The sequence below is a fragment of the Chiloscyllium plagiosum genome, chromosome 11 (genome assembly GCF_004010195.1).
Source record: "Chiloscyllium plagiosum isolate BGI_BamShark_2017 chromosome 11, ASM401019v2, whole genome shotgun sequence".
Taxonomy (NCBI): Eukaryota; Metazoa; Chordata; class Chondrichthyes; order Orectolobiformes; family Hemiscylliidae; genus Chiloscyllium; species Chiloscyllium plagiosum.
Window position 1 is genome coordinate 68839641 of NC_057720.1, and position 21766 is coordinate 68861406.

Here is a 21766-nt window from a genome sequence, read left to right on the forward strand (position 1 = left end):
TTACAGAATTAAATTTGACTCTATAAATCATATTTGTTTAATTCATTTTAATTAACATAATAGCCAGTCACTGAAACTCCATTACATGAGGCCGCAGAGCTTTTTTTAAACAACAGAAGTATTATAGAGGAAAAAAAAAGTAGCTAAATATAAAATGGTTTGAAATAACTCAAAGCAAAATCTTATCCCTTTTCTTGACATTGTAGAAACAGAAAATAGGAACTGGAGTAGTAGCCCATGATCCTTCAATATGATCATGACTGATTATCCAACTCAGTACCCTGCTTCCACTTTTTGTCCATTTAGCCCAAATAACTATATCTAACTTCAAATCATTAGAGTCATACACCAGAGAACCAAACTCATTGTTCAAACCAGCCCATACAACCATAATCCCAAACTAAACTAGTCCCCCTACCTGTGCTTAGCCCATATCCCTCCAAACATTTCTAATTCATGTACTTACTCAAATGCCTTTCAAACATTGTAACACATTGCAACCAACGCTTCCTCTGGATGTTCATTCCAAACATGAACCACTGTTTGAAATAAAATTGCTCGTCTTTTTTTTTAAATCTTTCTCCTCTCCCTTTTAAAAATATGGCCCCAGTTTTGAAATCCCCCACCCTAGGGAAAAGACATCTGCCATTCACCTTATCTATGGCCCTCATGTATTTATAAACCTCTAAAAGGTCACCCCTCAATCTCCTACAATCCAATGAAAAAAGTCCCAGCCTTCCAGTCTATTTTGATATCTCAAACCCACCATTCCTGGCAACATCCTGGTAAAATTTTTCTGAACCCTCTCCAGTTTAAACATTATCTTTCCGATAAATGGGACAACACAGTACTCCAGAAGGGGCGATAGAGTACTCCAGAAAAGGCCTCACTAACACCTCCTGCACAACCTCCAACGTAACGTCCCAATTCCTATACTCCAAGGTCTGAGCGCTGAAGACAAGCATGTTAAATGCCACCTTAATCACCCCACTAAATGTGATGCAAATTAAACTCAGTGTGTCACTCTTCAGCCCATTGACCCAACTGATCAAAATCTTGGGGTCATCTGCAAACTTACTAACCATGTTTTCTATATTCTTATCTAAATCATTTATATAAATGACAAACAAGAGTGAACCCAGCACAGATCCCTGTGGAACACTACTGGTCACAGGCCTCCAGTCCAAAAAACAACCCTCTACCGTTACTCTGTTTCCAAATCATCTCTCTCTCCTGGCATTAATTTTGTATCCAATTGGCAAGCTCAACTGGAATTCTATCTATGTGATCTGACTTGAGTAAAGCCTTTGACAAGGTTCTGTATGGTAGACCAATTCGTAAAGACCAAGTTAACAATGCCCTTATCATCATCTTGGTTACTTCCTCAAAAAACTCAAATCAAATTTGTGAGACACTATTTTCTTCACACAACCATACTAACTACCCTTATCATTCCTTGCCTCTCAAAATGCATAGAAGTCCTATCTTTCAGAATCACTACCAAAATCCAGAGTCACTTCTTCAAAACATTCAATGTTTTGGCCTTTGTTATTTCAGTGACTAGAATTCAACAGACTCATCATTCTGTAGCTGAAGATATTTCTCCTCATCTTGGTCCTCAATGGCCTCCCCCCTTATCCTTAGACTGTAGCTTAAGACTAGACTATCCATTATGGAGATTCAAAGATTTGATATTCAGGAATAATTTCTCTAGATTTAAGTTTGACTTAACTGATTCTCCCTAGTCCTTTGCTGTGAACTATGAAATCTTCTTTTATCAATGCTCACAAAAACTGAATTCAGATTTTCACCTTTTAATAACTTGCAGATTTCAAATCAAATGGTCCTTTAACAAACTAAATTTTCTATTGGGGTAACTGCTTTTCTTGAACTGTCTGATACTCCTTTTCCAGAGATAAATTATATATCCTCCAATCCCAGTCAGGTCTTCTTTGAACTAACCTAAAAATTTTCATTTTTTTTACGTTTTCTAAGCTAAAATCAATCCTTGATTTTTCTAAAGCAAAAACAAGCAAATTGCCTTCCATGTTTACCCCACCTGTCATAAATCACCAAGTAAAAGCAATTTTTCATTCTAGATGATTCTTGCTGTCTGACATACCCTGGATTAGATCAGTGCTCTGGGAGGACTGTTTGACCTAGTTTTTTTTTAAAAGCCTTGCCAGAAAACTAACCAAATCCACATGCCACTATTTTAAAAGTAAACTCTAAAAATAGTATGCATTAATATAAATCAGACTTCTTTCATCACAGTGGATGATTAAACAACTCACTGGAGTTGTTTCCACAAATATCCCAACCCTCAATGATTGGAGTACTCAGCACATGACCGCAGATGATAAGGCTAAGGTATTTACATTCACTTTCAACTAGGTGTGCCAAGTGGATGATCCATTTCACCATCCTTTTGAGGTCTGCCATTCTTGACCGATTCATTCATTGCATGTGATACCAAGAAATGGCTGAAGGCACTGGATAGGCAAAGTCCATTGGTCCTGACAACTTTCAGGCATTGAGATTGTGTCTCAGAACCAACTACACTCCTAACTAAGCTATTTCTGTATGGTTACAGCACAAATATATCTGACAATGTGGAATATTGTGCAGGTATATCCTCTGCATAAAAAGCAGAATACATCCAATCCAGCCAATTACTAACTTATCAAAACAATGTAGATTTATTGTCAAAGTGATGGTAGAGGCCATCGACAGTGCTATCAAATGGCATTTGCAAAGGAATAACTGCTCACTGACATAATTTGGATTCCACAAAGTGACTCACCTCCTGACCTCCATACAGGTTCAAACATGGCCAAAAGAGTTGAACTCCAGAAGCCAAGTGAGAGTGACTGCCTTTGACAACGTGGGTTGGGAAACTCTTGGTTGGTTGGAATCATATCTAGCACAAAATGAAGACAATTATGTTTGTTGGAGGTCCATTGTCTGCAGCGTTCCTCAGAAGAGTATTCTGGGCCCAACCATCTTTAACCACTTAAATCAATTAACATCTGTTCATTATGAACTCACAAAAAATATTTGCTGATGATCACAGAATGTTCAGTACCATTCACTACTCCTCAGGTACTGAAGCAGTCTGTGTCCACATGCAGCATGATCTGGACAAAATCCAGAACTGGCAAGTAGCATTTGTACTAGTGCTGAGCATTGAGATCTCCAAGAGGTAATCTACCAATTACCCTTTCATAATCAGTGGCATTACCATCACTGGATCCTAATATCAATTATCAATGGAATACAATTGATCAGAAACTGAACTAGTATCTATAGGCACCATATCATCTGTGCTGTGTAGATGTAAAAGCTGTCTCGGGCTAAAGTCTGTTCGTTTTGGTCAATTGTTTTTTTTAAGAGAAGAAATGGAAATTGGAATGCCAGGCTGAACAGTAGTCCTAGAGAGCAATCTCCATTCCCAGGCCTGCTGGTTGTGTATTTCCTTCACACTCATTATTTTTTAGAATTTTTAAAAGTCTAGGACTCTGCCCAAAATCCAGTGATTGGTCCATATGTTTTAATATTGAGGATTTTTGCTCTATTCCACAATTCTGACTTTGGACTAAATCACTGTTCTTCCATTATTACTGGTTTGGTTAAACACTGGAACACCATTGTGGATCTCCATACACATAATTGGCTGCAGTGGTTCAAGAAGGCAGCTCACCATGCTGTGCTCAAGGGCATGTGGAGATAGGCAACTGCCCTAAATCAGTGGTATATCATCCCATGAATAAATGAAAAAGCACGAATTTCACAATCATTATGTTTTGATTTCTGGATCATGTCCTAATCTTGGCTGCATGACTGACTTTTTCTCGGGTGGGAAAAATGAATACAGGAGTAATTCTTGAGGGAAAAAAACAAGATGTACTTCAATGGAGTATACTTAGAGTCATAGAGATGTACAGCATGGAAACAGACCCGTTGGTCCAACCTGTCCATGCGGACCAGATATCCCAACCCAATATAGTCCCATCTGCCAGCACCTGGCCCCATATCCCTCCAAGCCCTTCCTATTCGTATACCCATCCAAATGCCTCTTAAATGTTGCAATTGTACCAGCCTCCACCACATCCTCTGGCTTTTGAGAACCTCAGTCATAGGACAGATGTTTCCCTCCTTGAACCTGTAATAGATACATGAAAATTTCCACTATCCTTTCAATAAGCTACACGTGTGGACAACTGGACATCCCAGGTGCTAGTTCCTCCAGTAGATTTTAGGATTACCTTCAGTGGTCCCAATATTTGCCTATAGAATCTTGGACTACAATCCAAGGTGCAAGTCTCACTTCTTGGATACTAGATATATTCCCTAGATAATGAAATGATTTGTTCTCCTGAAGGGTCATTAAAGTAATAAATGGATATCCTTGAAAGCTAATAACAATCAAGTGGATACTGCTAAGTAAACATTTTGAGTGGAAGGAAAATAGAAATATCAAGTGTTTTATGCTGCTGGGAGAAGCGGGTGGGGAATGAGGAGAGAAGATGAAGAACAAAAGGCAAGGTCTGGGATAAGAAAGAGGAGGAAGAGATTATTCAGCACAGATACCTTGGAACAAAAGGTTGTAATAAAGCAAAAAACATTATGCTTCCATTCACATTCTAGAAAAATGAACATTTTTGTCTGAAAACAAAAACATGAAAAACTATGATCAGCATATGCCAAGGGGAATTTAAAAAAAGGGACAAATTTATAGTCTAAAATTGTAGAATTCATTGCTTAGAAGACTATATAGTAATTGATCAGATGGTGTCATTACTGAAGCTTACCTTGAGCTTCAAGAGAGCAAAGCAGCAGGCTGAGGTCAGAAACATGAGACCAAAGTGGTGAACTGAAATGGCAAACAACCAGATTCTGAGTTGGGTTTAATGTACTGGGTGGAGAACTTTCACAAAATGAAGTCTCCAATGTAGAGGAGACTATATGGTGAGGAGCAAATACAGTATGGTGATTTGGAAGAAATACAAGTCAATTATTGTTTCACCACTGGAAGGAGTGTTCAGGGCTTTGGAGAGTAAGAGGAAAAGAGCACTTTGTGGGAAGGGGATGAGGTATTAGGGCCATTTTTAAGTAGTGAATCAGGATGCTATAGTGGGACAGTATCTGTGGATTGCTGACTGGGGAGGGGAGGGATTGGTGGCATTGTGCTGGAATTAACAGAAGTGGCAGATGATCTACTGAATTTGAAAGCTGGTGGTGTGGAAAGTGAGGGCTAGAGGAACCTTTGATCAAAGGCCCTGTCAACCACTTGCCATGAACACCTCTTTTCTGGTGTTTATATGCACAAATTTTGTATAACTTATGTAGAACCTGTTGTTGTGGTTCTGTTCGTCGAGCTGGAAATTTTTGTTGCAAACGTTTCGTCCACTGTCTAGGTGACATCCTCCGTGCTTGGGCGCCTCTTGTGAAGTGCTTCTGTGGTGTTTCCTCCGGCATTTATAGTGGCCTGTCCCTGCCGCTTCCGATTGTCAGTTTCAGCTGTCCGCTGTAGTGGCCGGTATATTGGGTCCAGGTCGATGTGTTTGTTGATGGAGTTTGTGGATGAGTGCCATGCCTCTAGGAATTCACTGGCTGTTCTTTGTTTGGCTTGCCCTATAATGGTAGTGTTGTCCCAGTCAAATTCATGTTGCTTGTCGTCTGTGTGTGTGGCTACTAAGGATAGCTGGTCGTGGCGTTTCGTGGCTAGTTGATGTTCATGGATGCAGATCGTTAGCTGTCTTCCTGTTTGTCCTATATAGTGTTTTGTGCAGTCCTTGCATGGGATTTTGTACACTACATTAGTTTTGCTCATGCTGGGTATCGGGTCCTTTGTTCTGGTGAGTTGTTGGTTTGTGTGCTGTTATAAGTCCTAGTGGTCGCAGTCGTCTGGTTGTCAGTTCTGAAATGCTCCTGATGTATGGTAGTGTGGCTAGTCCTTTGGGTTGCGGCATGTCCTCGTTCCGTTGTCTTTCTCTTAGGCATCTGTTGATGAAATTGCGCGGGTATCCGTTTTTGGCGAATACCTTGTACAGGTATTCCTCTTCCTCTTTTTGCAGTTCTGGTGTGCTGCAGTGTGTTGTGGCCCTTTTGAAGTGTCTTGATGCAACTTCGTTTGAGTGTGTTGGGGTGGTTGCTTTCATCGTTCAGGATTTGGTCTGTGTGTGTGGCTTTCCTGTATACCTTTGTGGTGAATTCTCCATTCGGTGTTCTCTGTACCCTCACGTCTAGGAATGGGAGTTGGTTATCCTTTTCTTCTTCTCTCGTGAATCGGATTCCTGTTAGTGTGGCGTTAATGATCCGGTGTGTTTTATCTATTTCTGTGTTTTTAATGATTACAAACGTGTCTTCAACATATCTGACCCAGAGTTTGGGTTGAATTTGTGGTAAGACTGTTTGTTCTAACCTTTGCATTACTGCTTCTGCTATGAGTCCAGAGATCGGTGAACCCATGGGTGTTCCGTTGATTTGTTCGTATATTTGGTTGTGGATGAGTGCTATGCTTCTATGAATTCCTTGGCTGCTCTTTGTTTGGCTTGCCCTATAATGGTAGTGTTGTCCCAGTCGAATTAGTGTTGTCCCAGTCGAATTCATGTTGCTTGTCGTCTGTGTGTGTGGCTACTACGGATAGCTGGTCGTGGCGTTTTGTGGCTAAATACTGTAGTCATTGTAAATTTATTATATCTTCCCCCCCCCCCCCCCCATGAGAATCAATCCCAGTGTGGTGGGAGATGAAGGATTTTTTGACTTATTGAGCCGATTTCAGAGCAATCGGATGGATGATCAACGATGTTCATTCATAAAGAGTCAGAATGGGTTGACAAGCACTGCACCAACCTCATCAACCCCATCTAAAATATTTGGTGAGTGAGACTTTCTGGGACTTTATTACATATCTTTATTATACCGATATATTGATTCCTTTCAGTTCAAATTTCTTTTGGATATCTTCAATTTTGCTCACATTCTTAGCCAGTTCTTTGTCTATGTGGGGTATCTAGCTCCTTTTTTTGACTGGAAGCAGTTGTTTGTTGTAGTGGCCAGTATATGGAGTCCAAGTCCATGTGCTTATTGATGGAGTCAATGGATGAGTGCCATGCTTCTAGGAATTCTCCAGCTGTCCTCTGTTTAGCTTGTCCTATGATCGTTGTGTTGCCCCAGGTCCCTATCATCTAAGTGTATGGCTAGTAAGGACAGGTGGTCATGGCGTTTAGTGGCTAGTTGGTGTTCGTGGATGTGGATGGCTAGTTGTCTGCCTGTTTGCCCTATATATAGTGTTTCGTGCAGTCTTTGCATAGAACATCATAAATTATGTTGCTTTTGCACATGATAGGTATTGGGTCTTTTGTTCTGGTGAGTTGTTGTTTGAGCATGGCTGTCGATTTATGGGCAGCTATGAATCCCAGTGATCAGAAGTCTGGCTGTCAGTTCAGAGACTCTTTTTATGTAAGGTAGCATGGCTAACGAGTTGGGTTGTGGCATATCCTCGTCACATTGTTTGTCTATTCGGCCTCTGCGGATGAAGTTACGGGGATTTCCTTTCTTGGCGAAGATCTTGCAGAAATCCCCACAACTTCATCTGCAGAGGCCTAATAGACAAACAATGTGACGAAGATATGCAATTACCTAATTCACTAGCCATGCTACCTTACATAAAAAAAGGTCTTGGAACTGGCAGCCAGACCTCTCCAACTACTGGAATTCATAACAGCCCATAAACCGACAGCCACGCTCAGACAACTCATCAGAACAAAAGACCCTATACCATCATGTGCAAGAGTAACGTAGTTTACAAGATTCCATGCAAAGTCTGCACAAACACTATATTGGGCAAATCAGACAACTAGCAATCTGCATCCACAAACACCAACTAGCCACTAAACGCCATGACCAGCTGTCCCTAGTAGATGACAGGGACCACAAATTCAACTGGGACAACACAACGATCATAGGACAAGCTGGACACAGGCCAACCAGCAACTAGCCACTAAACGCCATGACCAGCTGTCCCTAGATGACAGGGACCACAAATTCAACTGGGACAACACAACGATCATAGGACAAGCTGGACACAGGCCAACCAGAGAATTCTTCGAAGCATGGCGCTCATTCACAGATTCTATCAACAAGCACATTGACCTGAACCTAGGTCACTACAACAAACAACCGGAAGCAACAGGAATGGAAGCAAGTAAATTTTAGAAGAGACAGTACAGCAGTGCTTCACAAGAGGCTTCATAGCACTGAAGATGTCATGTAGACAGCGGACAAAATGTCTGCAAATCAACTCCCCAGCTCGGCGTACATACCCACAACTACGACAACCAGCACCCGAGCTAAAACCTTTACAGAAATCTTGAATGTAGTCAAAGTGGTGCCAATATTTGAAGCGTGGTTGCTGCCTTGCCAGTGATGCTGTCATAAATGAATGAATTTTTAAAAATTTAAACTGGACAGAGAAAATCATTTTTTTTGAAGGTGTAGTTTGTACATTCTTGTGTTAAAGTGAACATATCCCCAATAATCTTGCCCTTCAGGTGCCTCACCGCAGACAGGTGAATTTTTGGATCTGCTTGCAAGCTCCCAGAGTCGTCGGCTAGATGATCAACGTGCAAGCATTGGCAATCTTCCAGGTTTACGGCTAGACCAGCATAATAATCACTCTGTACTTGGTCACCTGATCACCACTGGAGATAGTAAGGAGCCAGACGATTCTTTCTTTGATATGCTGGTAAAATGTCAGGTAAGCCAAATTTCAATACCATGCATCTTTATTAAGCAAATATTGTGGTTAATGAAGTTTGCTTCATCCCCCCCCCACTTTTCTACAAGGGAAAGACTCTTGCTATTCATTTTATCTATGCCCCTCATGATTTTATAAACGTCTAGGTCACTTCGAAACCTTCTACACTTCATTGGAAAAAAAATCCCAGCCCATCTAGCTTATTTTTATAACTCAAGTATTCCATTCCTGGCAACATCCTGGTAAACCTTTTCTGAGTCCCCTTCAATTTAATAATATCCTTCCTGTAACAGGGTAACCAAAACTGCACACAGTACTCCAGAAGAGACCTTATTAACGTCCTGTACAACCTCAACATGACATCCCAACTTCCATACTCAAAGGTCTTAGCAATGAATGCAAGTGTGCTAAATGCCTTCTTAACCACTATGTCTACCCGCAATGCAAATGTCAAACAATTATGTTTTAACAAATGCAATACCTTGCATTTATCTAAAGTAAATTCTATCTGCTATTCCTCAACCCATTGACTCAACTGGTTAAGATCCCTTTGTAATATTAGATAAGCTTCTTCACTGTCCACTATACCAACAATTTTGGTGTCATTCGCAAACTTGCTAACCAAGCCTCCTACAATTTCATGCAAATCATTTGTATAAATTACAAAAGTGGACCCAGAACCAACGCCAATGGAATACCTGTGGTCACAGGTCTCCAGCCTGAAAAACATCCCTTGGCCACCACCCTCTGTCTCCTACCACCATGTCAATTTTGTATACTGTTGGAAAGTCACCCTGAATCCCATGTGATCTAACTGGGTTCTACCATGTAGAACCTTATCAAAGGCTGTACTGAAGTCCATTTAAACAATGTCTACCCCTCTACTCTGAATCTTTTGGTTACTCCCTCAAAAACCTCAATCAGGTTTGAGACACTATTTCCCCTCACACACAACAATGCTGACAATCCCTAATCTGTCTTGCCTCTCCAAATGCATATAAATCCTATCTTTCAGAATCATTTATAAGGGAAATAGAAAAATTCAAATATGGAAATGTGCTAAAATGCAATCAATGGATTTTAAATTTCAAAATAATATTCTGAAATTTTAATTTTGAAAATACTATTATTATAATAAATACTTCATTGTAAGTGACTTAAATCTTTAGTTTCTTCATTTGAATTTCATTCTTCTTTTAGGGTGCTAGACTAAATGACCAGAGATGTGCACCACCTCAGACTTTACATAAATCTATTACTGTTCCTGATGAAGATTTCTTCAGTCTTGTCCTGCGATCTCAGGCCAAACGGATGAATGAACAGCGTGTGGCACTTCCCTCAAATATAAAGGAACAAAAGAGGGAGTTCTCCCATTGAATAACATACACATGCTTGCTTACTCATAATTAAGAATATAATTATTCTGGGAAAGTTGAAATTTAATGTCTTGAATTTGATACAATTCACACTGCACTTTGGAATAATGGCTCTCTTACATTCTAAAGGTTCTGTTGCCCACAAGTGGATGTGGCTCTTAGGTTTTCTTTCATTGTTCAGTTCTAAATTTTCAAAGGAATTTGAATGACTTGAGAAGACATTAAAACTGGACTAATGGTTCGAATTCCTTAAAAACTAGTCAAAAATATTTAAGTAATCTCCATTTTTTGTAAAATTGAAAGCATTCTTATATCAATGTAATGATGAGTAATAACAGGATCATCCTGCTTCTTTTTAAAAAAAGTGTTAGATCAAAAATATTAATGTTGGTTACATTTTTTTTAGATGTATTTCAATTTCAGTTAGGATAATAAAGTTGCAACCAGATTTTTTTGAAAGATGAGCACTACCTGTTTTAGGATTTCATTTCAAACTGATCTTCAACATTTAATTACTACAGGAAATCAGTGTTTATAACAATTATCTGAAGTACAAATATATTTGTAGCCTTGATGTATTCTTCTACTAATCCTGTGCTGATTTTTTATTTTCTCTTGCAGTTTAGAAAAGTTTCTTCAAATTGTACAATTTCCAGATTTTGTAAAAAAACAAATCTGCTGCTATAAGAAATGGTTTTAGTTCTTTATAAATGCTGAGTACTGGCTTTGTAATAATTTTTTTGTGGTTAGTGTCAGTCTTGACTTTTCACATTGGGTTTAAAATCTCCAAGTCTATCCCTTTTGAAGTCATTCATTCTAGGTTGATTTCAGTCAGGTAAAAAATGTTTTTTTTTAATAAAAAATATAGTTGTAAAAGTTCTAAACAAAGGTATTCCTCAAAGTTGTAGGAGAATGACAATTCTGGACTATCTACCAGATTTTTTTTTCAAATGTAAATCTCAGGATAAAAGCTATAATGAGGCATATTGAACTTTTTTCCCCTACTAGTGTCTCTTAATAAAGCAATTTGAGCTGGTAATGTTTCCTAACACTATGCATTTCTTATATCTTTTGCAATAATGATAGAATAAAGCGAGTGAACAAGCTTACAAATATTGAGTCAATATTTGATTTGGTTTTTTTGAAAAATGATCCCAAGCAGCGCAATTTGAAAATGTGTTTCCAAAGCAAAAGGAGCAATATGTTGTATTTGTCACTACAAAACACTGAATATTGACAAAATATAAAATTTCATTACTTTTAATATTTTTAGGGAGGCAATGACTACCAATTTTTTTTGTCTTGTGTTGATCATTATTGGCTTTCGCTTCAAATACTGAATGTTAGTGGAGTGTTTTATTTTGTAATGATGTAGTGTGTTGTGGAATCATGACTTCACTAAATGTATTTTTATTGTATATATAACATTAAAGTATGTTGCCTTCAAATCAGAATTTTCATGTCTCTTTAAGACTGTATATAAAGTAAAATTTACTAGTGATCAATTGCTATATTTTCAGTGATCCAAGTATGAAAGAACATTGTAAATGTTTTAGAAGAATATTTTTGACAGTGTACAGATAAGAGTCATAAAGATGTACAGCATGGAAACAGACCCTTCGGTCCAACCCGTCCATGCCGACCAGATATCCCAACCCAATCTAGACCCACCTGCCAGCACCCGACCCACATCCCTCCAAACCCTTCCTATTCATATACCCATCCAAATGCCTCTTAAATGTTGCAATTGTACCAGCCTCCAACACTTCCTCTGGAAGCTCATTCCATACCCATACCACCCTCTGCGTGAAAGAGTTGCCCCTTAGGTCTCCTTTATATCTTTCCCCTCTCACCCTAAACCTATGACCTCTAGTTCTGGACTCCCCGACCCCAGGGAAAAGACTTGTACAGCCACAACATGACCTCCCAACTCCTGTACTCAATACTCTGACCAATAAAGGAAAGCACATCCAAACGCCTTCTTCACTATCCTATCTACCTGCGACTCCACTTTCAAGGAGCTATGAACCTGGTTTCCAAGGTTCAGCAACACTCCTAGGACCTTACCATTAAGTGTATAAGTCCTGTTAAGATTTGCTTTCCCAAAATGCAGCACCTTGCATTTATCTGAATTAAATGCCATCTGCCACTTCTCAGCCCATTGGCCCATCTGGTCAAGATCCTGTTGTAATCTGAGGTAACCCTCTTCGCTGTCAACTACACTGTCAATTTTGATGTCATCTGCAAACTTACTAACTGTACCTCTTATGCTTGCATCCAAATCATTTATGTAAATGACAAAAAGTAGAGGACCCAGCACCGATCCTTGTGGCACTCCACCGGTCACAAGCCTCCAGTCTGGAAAAAAAAAACCCTTCACCACCACCCTCTGTCTTCTACCTTTGAGCCAGTTCTGTATCCAAATGGCTAGCTCTCCCTGTATTCTGTGAGATCTAACCTTGCTAATCAGCTTCCCATGGGGAACCTTTTCAAACGCCTTACTGAAGTCCATATAGATCACATCTACTACTTTGCCCTCATCAATCTTCTTTGTTACTTTCTCAAAAAACCCAATCAAGTTTGTCAGACATGATTTCCCCACGCACAAAGATAATGTAGATTAGGACTTTAAAAAAAAATGCTGGAACAGAGAGCTGAGGGTACATGTCCACACTTGTTAAAGTTAGCATATATGCTAAGAAAGTGATTAAAATGTTGATGAGGTCCAGGCTTTGGAATTTCAGCCTATTGTGAACAATGCAGTTTAAGTTGTCTCTTCGTCAATAAAACAGATTGTTCAGGAAGTTTGGCAGCATTTGGAGAGAAAGCCAGAGATCTGTTTTATTCAAGTTGTCTCTTACTACTTTGTTGTAAAAAAAAAAGTGCGAGTTTTGCATCTAATCTGGACTTGCATATTGAGCCTGAAAATCACCTTATTTACCAAGGATGGCTCACTTACAGGAAATACAGTTTAAGAGAACACAGATCTAAGGCGATTTTAACTGCATTGCCTGAATGGATTGTGGAAATATTTAGTAGCAGCTTTCAAAGTAATACCAAAAAGGGCAATCTGTTTTCTTTTTAATATAGGCAACAGAGCAACACATCCAGTTTATAAGTCCTCCTTTTAAATGAGAGCAATGGCATATTTCGGGCAAATATCCTGCTCAACTACAGTAACACTTGCATCAAATATGCAGGAGCCCATTATTTAAATAAGATGGTCTCAAAGTATACTTTTTAAACGTAACAAAAATTTCCCAAGGTGCCTCAATCTGCCAGACCAAAGTGTCCACAAATGAACTTTAATTTAATTTGAATTTCCATTGAGATGAAGCAATACCTCACTTCAGTTTTGACACTAAACTGTTACTGTAACAGGCACATTTTATTGGAGATGCAGATATATAATCTGATAATGTATTTGTCCAAATCTTTAAAGGTGGCATGACAAGTTCAGAAGGCTACTAAAAAAAAAATGGAATTAATGGATTTTTAAATAGAGAAAGAGTACAAAAGCAAGGAATTAATGAGCCTTTTGGCCCCAGTTTGAGTAGTCTCTTCCAGGCTTCAACATTCTTCCTTAAAGTGTGATATCCAGTATTAGAATGCAGATCTCACTGACTGGGATGAGCGACTTCAGTGATGTGAAGAGTCTGAAGAAGCTAAGATTGTTCCCTGGTGTTCAAAATTGTAAAGGGCGGCAATAGAAATGTTAGAAATATTAGAATGAGGAGATCGGGACTGCACTGTCTGAAAGGCTTGTGGAAACATTCAGTAGCTACTTTAAAATTAAGTTTTTATAAATAATTGAAGGAGAAATTACAGGGCAAGGAGGAAACATTAGATGCACCTAATTAGAAAAAGAGCCAGAACCAGTCCAAATCACATGACTATGAAAAGTTGTATTTCATGGACATGATCAAACCAGGACTACATTACTTTCTTAAACATGTAAGACAGAGCTAGACAGGTTCAGTTAGGGGATCACAGGTTACAGGAAGAAGGCAGGAGAATGGGGTTGACAAATACAATCATGATTGAATGACAGAGTAGACTATAGACAAATGGTATAATTCTGCTCCTACAACTTATGGTCTTAAATTACAAATCAAATTTTGAAATAGGATTCTTAAAAGTTATTTATTTAGGAATGTATTTTTGCATTAAGATTTTCAGGTAGTCTTTCCTGTGTCAACTTTGATAATGAATACAAATGGAAAGAAAGTAGTTATTTCAGTTGAGGAAACAATAAAAGCAGCCTTTTTTCCCCCCAGAGTGACTAATACTATACCAATGACTAAACTAACTGAAACGAACTTTTTATTTAATCCACATAGTTCAAAGATGCTACAACATAATCTCAGGACAGGATTTCCATTTTCTGAGGTGGCAAGAAGAAGGGTGAATGTGCTTATAATAAAACTGGATGAGTATTCCAAAATCAGACCATTGAAATAAACCTTCACAATTAAAGTTCTCCCTTCTTACATGGCAAGAAGCCTATACACATGTATTTGCATCTTATCAATGACAACTTACTGGAATTAACTTCCTGTTCGCAATTAATCTCTATCCAGTTGAGATATTTGACACTTCAGAAACTCAACTGTAAAAAGAAAGCACCTACCTGGTGACTTTGGGTAGATAAATAAATGTAGCACAGTAGCATGCATACCTTTAATTTGTAAGGTTTCGGTTCAAATCCCACCTTTGCCAGAAGTAAATAGATGATTTTCGTTTTAGTTCATATGATCCTATTCTGACCCAATCCCTCAAAGCACTCACTAAGAGTACATGGTGACTTGACTGGCACCTTGTGACCTTACCCAGTATTACCATCAGCTGGCAGCATAAGTCAGATTCCAGAAGGAAACTTGACTTGATAGATTAGATATTTCAATTTTGTATTTAGCTATTGTGGTCATTAGTCACCAAAACTTATTCATAAGGCTGATGTTCTTTAAAAATAAGTTTACAGTTTAAAAAACAAAACTATTATATATAGAAAAAAGACAATAAGAAACGTCATTGGAAATAGCAAAACAGAATTCAAACTTGTTCTCCAACACAATTCTTTACTGTTACTTTAATTCCATTATACTTCTTTATATCCTCCACACCAATGCAGAATCTTACCTAGCTTTGTGCTGTAACAAACTTGTAGAGATATTACTTTTGATTTTTCTCATCCAAATTGTTGATACGTATTAGACTCAGAGATGTACAGCATGGAAACAGACCCTTCAGTCCAACTTGTCCATGCTGACCAGATATCCCAACCCAATCTAGTCCCACCTGCCAGCACCTGGCCCACATCCTTCCAAACCCTTCCTATTCATATACCCATCCAGATGCCTTTTCAATGTTGCAACTGTACTAGCCTCTGGCAGCTCATTCCATACACGTGCCAGTGAAAAGGTTGCCCTTTCGGATCTTTCCCTTCTCACCCTAAACCTATGCCCTCTAGTTCCCCCACCCCAGGGAAGAGACTTTGTCTATATATCCTATCCATGCCCCTCAATTTTATAAACCTCTAGAAGGTCACCCCTCAGCCTCCAATGCTCTTGGGAAAACAGCCCAAGCCTATTCAACCTCTCCCTATAGCTCAAATCCTCCAATCTTGGCAACATCCTTGTAAATCTTTTCTGAACCCTTTCAACCTTCACAACATCCTTCCGATAGGAAGGAGACCAGAACTGCATACAATATTCCAATAGTGGCCTAACCAATGTCCTGTACAGCCGCAACATGACCTCCCAACTCCTGTACTCAATACTCTGACCAATGAAGGAAAGCATACTAAATGCCTTCTTCACTATCCCATCTACCTGTGATTCCACTTTCAAGGAGCTTTGAACCTGCACTCCAAGGTCTCTTTGTTCAGCAACACTCCCTAGGACCTTACCATTGAGTGTAAAAGTCCTGCTAAGATTTGCTTTCCCAAAATGCAGCACCTCACATTTATCTGAATTAAACTCCATCTGCTACTTCTCAGCCCATTGGCCCATCTGATCAAGATTCCTTTGTAATCTGAGGTAACCTTCTTCGCTGTCAACTACACTTCCAATTTTGGTGTCATCAGCAAAGTTCCTAACTATACCTCTTATGCTCACATCCAAATCATTGTTAATAGCTGGGACCCCAAGCACTAATCCCTGCAGTACCCCAAATCACCACCTCCCATTCTGAAAATGACCCATTTCTTCTTACAATGTTTCTTGTCAGTGAGTTTTGAGAAGATTTGTAGCTCAGGTTGAGGTTCTGGATTTCAGTTTGTTCGCTGAGCTGGAAGGTTCATCTTCAGACGTTTTGTCCGGAGGCTCGCTGAAGATGTTACGTAGTATGATGACGGATCCTCTGAAAATGAACCTTCCAGCTCAGCTAGCAAACCTACATCCAATGTTTCTTGTCTCCTAACCAATTCTCAATCCGTGCCAGTTTATTTACCTTTTATTTGATATGCTTTGATTTTACATACTAAAAATCCAAATACAACATAGCTTATATATTTTAGAAGTTACATCCTGAAATCTCCAGTTTCCCCTTCATAAATCCATTATCAAATCCCTTTACAAGACAAACTCCTGCATTTTCTGTACTATTGATGGTAACAATCTGTGATTCCCAGCTTTTCTTCCCCACCCTTTTTTTAAAATAGTGGGGTTTTACTAGTCAACCTCCAATCTGCTGGTACTGTTCCAGAATCTACAGAATTTTTGAAAATGTCAACCAATAATAATATGAACCTCCTTAAGTACTCTGGAATGCAAATTATTCAGTGCTGGAGATTTATCAGCTTTCAGTCGCATTAATTTTGCCAGCATCTTCAATTCTACCTTCCCCATAGACCCATTGCTTCCCTAGCATTTCTGGGAAATTAATTCTTGCTTCTATAAGACAGAACTAATTGCACTGCCCTTTCAAGAAGCACAACAATGCAGAATCACAGAATATTTTGTGGCTTTAGACTGGAGCAAGATTAACCTCCAAGAGCATAATCTAGGAACTTCATGAGGAAGGAGGTCAGAGCTACAATGTCTCTTTACTAAGACTGTGTACTTTCACTTGTAAAAGATCTGTGACAAATAATGGGTGAATAAAGCATGGCTGGGGTCAATCCAACAATTCCTCCTTTAATCATGGCACAGGGAGAAGCAGCCGGACAAGAACAAGCCAAAGGACAGTTCTTATACAAAACAGAATCTACAGGCTTAGGTGTAACTCTGCAAATGAGTGAGAAACAGTGTAGAATAAAACTCAGGTTACCCTGCGCCAGTGTATCATCCCTAAAGCTTTAGACAAGGTCCTGAGGTCAGATAATCCCAACCTGGTAGACTACAGATAGCAGCTGCCCTATATTTCCACACCAGTAGATTGTTCAAGGATATTACTGATTCTTTCTTTATGACAGCCCACCAATTTACGTCTTTTCTCCTTGATGGAGAGAGTCAGATAGCTCACACATTAGGAATCTGATCTTGCTGGTATCGCACCGGTTCAGGGTGCAGTTGAATGTGCTCACATAGCTATCAAAGGATCCACTGCAAACCTTTGTCAACAAAGGATTCCACTCCATCACTTTTAAACTATTTGTGACCATATTGCAGATCTGCACTAGATGTCTAAGAAACTGCACAACACTTATATCCTCCCCACTTTTTCAAAGGCTGTCAGCTCATACAAGGATAGTTACTGGATTGTCAACGAATATCCCTTCACATTTTGTTTATGACACCTCTAAGAAATGCTCCCTTCTACAGAGATATAATGCAGCGCAAAGACATGCCTGAGATCACACACATTGCAGATCAGACCACTGACAGGCCTTGCAGAGATGAGGCTCTGGATGGTGCTGTACAGTATAACCCAAACAAGGCTCTTGCATCATAGCAATCCACTGCATCTAGCACAATCTCAGTTTTCCAAAGTAGGGATGTACTTGCTAGGAGATTCACAGCAAGACGACAAAGAGGAGGACAAGGGCAAGAATCCAAAGATGGGCTAGGATGGTTATCAAAGATTGAAAGACTGTCAACTGAGCTACAACCTCTAGTCGCCTGATTCTAAGATGCATGAGCTTTGTTAGACTTAAGCTCTTATTAATATTTAATTGATGTAGTTAGTCATCTCTCTGCTTGCCACATTCCTTTAGGGCTGGGTATTTTTTTCTATTTATTGATCTAAGCAATCAAACATAGACTTTTTCTTTCAACTATGGTTCTGATGTCCTCACCTCTGACAACTAATATGCATGCTGAAATCTTACCCGAGACCAAAGTCAATGCTAAAACAGCTGTGATACTTGGAGCAGTTAGTTCTTCTACTCAAACTCCTGAAGGTTTGCACAAAAATAATCATGTTAGACATATGAGCGCCATCAGGGAGTCCATTCCTTGGTGAATATCACTGCTTTGTTCCACATCCTAAGCGTGCACCTTTTGTGCTATATACCCTCATAATCCCTTCAGTGCTTTTAAATGAGTCCTCATTGTACTCTTGTAAAGCCCAAGGATCCTCACCAACAACACAATGATATATACAGTAAGGAACTGCATCCTCCATTTAGCTCCACACTTATTTTACATTGAAATGTGATTTGGCCATTGCCTATCTCAGTGTTGAATATAGAGTCAGAGATGTACAGCATGGAAACAGACCCTTTGGTCCAACCCGTCCATGCCGACCAGATATCCCAACCCAATATAGTCCCATCTGCCAGCACCCGGTCCATATCCCTCCAAACCCTTCCTATTCATATACCCATCCAAATGCCTCTTAAATGTTGCAATTGTACCAGCCTCCACCACATCCTCTGGCTTTTGAGAACCTCAGTCATAGGACAGATGTTTCCCTCCTGGAACCTGTAATAGATACATGAAAATTTCCACTATTCTTTCAATAAGCTACACGTGTGGACAACTGGACGTCCCAGGTGCTAGTTCCTCCAGTAGATTTTAGGATTACCTTCAGTGGTCCCAATATTTGCCTATAGAATCTTGGACTACAATCCAGATGCAAGTCTGACTTCAGTAAATGTGGTGAAGGAAGTACACCCTGGTTACTTCGAAGAATCTGGCTGGTATCCTCTGGGCCTAACAGTCTCTGTATGATGCACACTTGCATCCTCTTTGATCTGAGTTGCTTGAAGCAACAAGGTCTCTGGCAGTGGAGGGAGCAGGGCAACTCTGGAGAGTCCTTAGAAACTGCTGCTAAGGTTGCTGTCTGTCAGTTCTCCTCCCAGGGAGTGCCTGTTGGCATTATCCTGTATCCTTGAGAAGAGAGGGTACCTGGAACTCAGGCTGAAGCCCCTTGAGCTGGGGTTGGTAGTACCTGCAGATGGAAAGAGTTAGTTGGTGAAGATGCAGAATAGGTGATGCAAGTCAGCTCATTTGTTTTTGTGCTCAGAGAATAGCTAAGGACTCTCCAGAGTTGCCGTGCTCCCTCCAACTCTCCACTGCCAGAGACCTCATTGCTTCAAGCAACTCGGATCAAAGAGGATGCAAGTGTGCATCATACAGAGACTGCGAACTGTTCGGTCCAGTTGCTTACTGGGCTGTTGGTCTATTCAGGTTTCCCTGTCTTCACACAAACTGTCCCAGTCATCCCTGGCTGGCTTGTTGGGTCTTTCTTTTAAGGGGGTGAGAATTTATCTGGCATCACCTTTGCTGGTCTTGGCCCTCTCAGCATGGTTATACACCAGCTTCTCCTGCAACAAGATAAAGAGAATTAAGTGTGATGGTAACAGGAGCAGGAACAGTTTGTGAATGTGTATAGCCTTATCAGGCAGCGAGATGTACTCAGTGAACAGGACGTGCAGTGAGCAGGAAGTGTTAGCAGTCTGAGAGGAAGAGGGATCACTCCTTGAGTGCACAACATCATGCTGTAGTGAGGCTTGCAAGCTGTAATCCTTAGTGAGATGCCTGTACAGTGACAAAATGAGACTGACTGATGCCCCTGTATGAGGTAGCAGGAAAAAAAAGATAGTGTCACTCACCCTTCTGGCACGTAGGATATCATTCGGTTTCTTGCACCACTGCCCTGCAAACTGCTCCTAGGCAGAATGAATCTAAAGAGATGGTCTCCTGGTGCGATCATCTGAGAACAGCATGAACTTTCTCTCTGTTACTTTTTAGAGTTATGTTTTATCGTCACAAGTACGGAACCATGTGATCACAATGAAAAGTGTATAATGTCGCCATTCCCAGTACCTAGGTACAAAATCTTAGATACAAGGTAGAAAAATAAAGAAATAAAGTTAAAAGTTCAACAGTCTCTCAAGTACTTAGCCATGCTGAGCTTGCACTTCCTAAAAGGGCTCCATCTTCTCCACTTTGGCCTGCTCTCCAGGAGACCTCGGACTGCTTGCTCTCACTGCTGCAGATGCTGGGGAACCTCCCTCACCACTGCACTGGGCTCACTCTTCCTGCAGTGAGCTTGATCATTGCCATACTTCAATTTCAAAGTGGGAAATTTCAGGTTTTGGTCACTCATTTTAAAAATGCACATTTCACACAAGTAATACTATTTTGTTAGAAGGCATGAAAATATTTTCTCCTCTTAGATTTTTTAAATATTTCCTTTGAAGCAAGTTATGGTATTAGTTAGAAACTTGGGAGATAAAGACTGGCTGTGTCCCATGATGACTTTCTTCTAATATAATTGAAGGGGCCAGTTAATCATTTTGAATATAGTTTCACAAGTTCTGTTAGTTCTCTGCCATTTAATACAAAAGGGTTTTTTGCTCAAATCATCAGGAAAGCCCACTGCAGGAATAGAGGGCATATGTTTAAGGTGAAAGTGAAAAATATATAAAGCATTGCATATTGTTATGATCACAGCTGGTGTTGCTACTGGACAAGTCAAATTCCCAGAATGAAATGTTGCTTGAAAAATCATATATTGTTCTTTGTCTAATTTACACTCTCACAAACATAAGAACACAAAACACAGATCTGGTTTCAACAATAAAAAAAAGTTTACTATGTGAAAGAAAGAAAAATAAAACAAACCCATATATGCATCAGTTTGAAAGATTTTGTACCACATAGTAAAACAAAATCCCATTACTCCTCAAAACCATCATTTTAGAGTTACTTAAAAACCAGAAGGATGTTCCTTCCCTTTCAAATCAAAAGGTTTGGCATAATCACTTACTTTCAGTTTCAGTCCTGAGACACATCTGAAGCCCTTTTCTTGAAGAGTTACACAACTGATCTTACACTTTCTCAGCTTTGAAGAGCCATTGCAAATTTATTAGCAAACACTCCTGGTTTAGGAGTTTACACAAACTATAGAAGTAATTTCTTCCATTAACTGCTCTGAACAGCCTGGTTTTCTGGCAGAAACTATACTTGCACTTAACGTCAGTCAGGTTTTCTATGAAATGCATAAAAACTTCCAATTTTTTGAATTAACATCAATCCTTGATTATTCTAAACCCTGATATCTTTCAATATTTTCTCTGTCCTGTTGTTAAACTCCACAATAGATGGAGTTTAATTTAGATAAATGTTAGGTGTTGCATTTTGGTAAGGCAAATCAGAGCAGGACTAATACAGTTAATGACAGACTCAATGAAGTGTTGCCAAACAAAGGGACCGAGGGGCACAGGTGCATGGTTCCTCAA

General features: G+C 39.6%; 1 protein-coding gene across 3 annotated transcripts in view; it reads left to right on the forward strand.

Annotated features, from left to right (window-relative positions):
• Nucleotides 1-11736, forward strand: part of LOC122554538 (G-protein-signaling modulator 2-like) — a 69076-nt gene extending 57340 nt beyond the window's left edge. For all 3 annotated transcript variants that reach the window (XM_043699722.1, XM_043699723.1, XM_043699725.1), the window contains 3 exons: nucleotides 6725-6881; nucleotides 8556-8761; nucleotides 9962-11736. In XM_043699722.1, the coding sequence (XP_043555657.1) occupies nucleotides 6725-6881; nucleotides 8556-8761; nucleotides 9962-10138 (540 nt within the window). In that variant the 3' untranslated portion in view covers nucleotides 10139-11736. The remainder of the gene's footprint in view (nucleotides 1-6724; nucleotides 6882-8555; nucleotides 8762-9961) is intronic.
• The last annotated feature ends 10030 nt before the right edge of the window (nucleotides 11737-21766 follow it).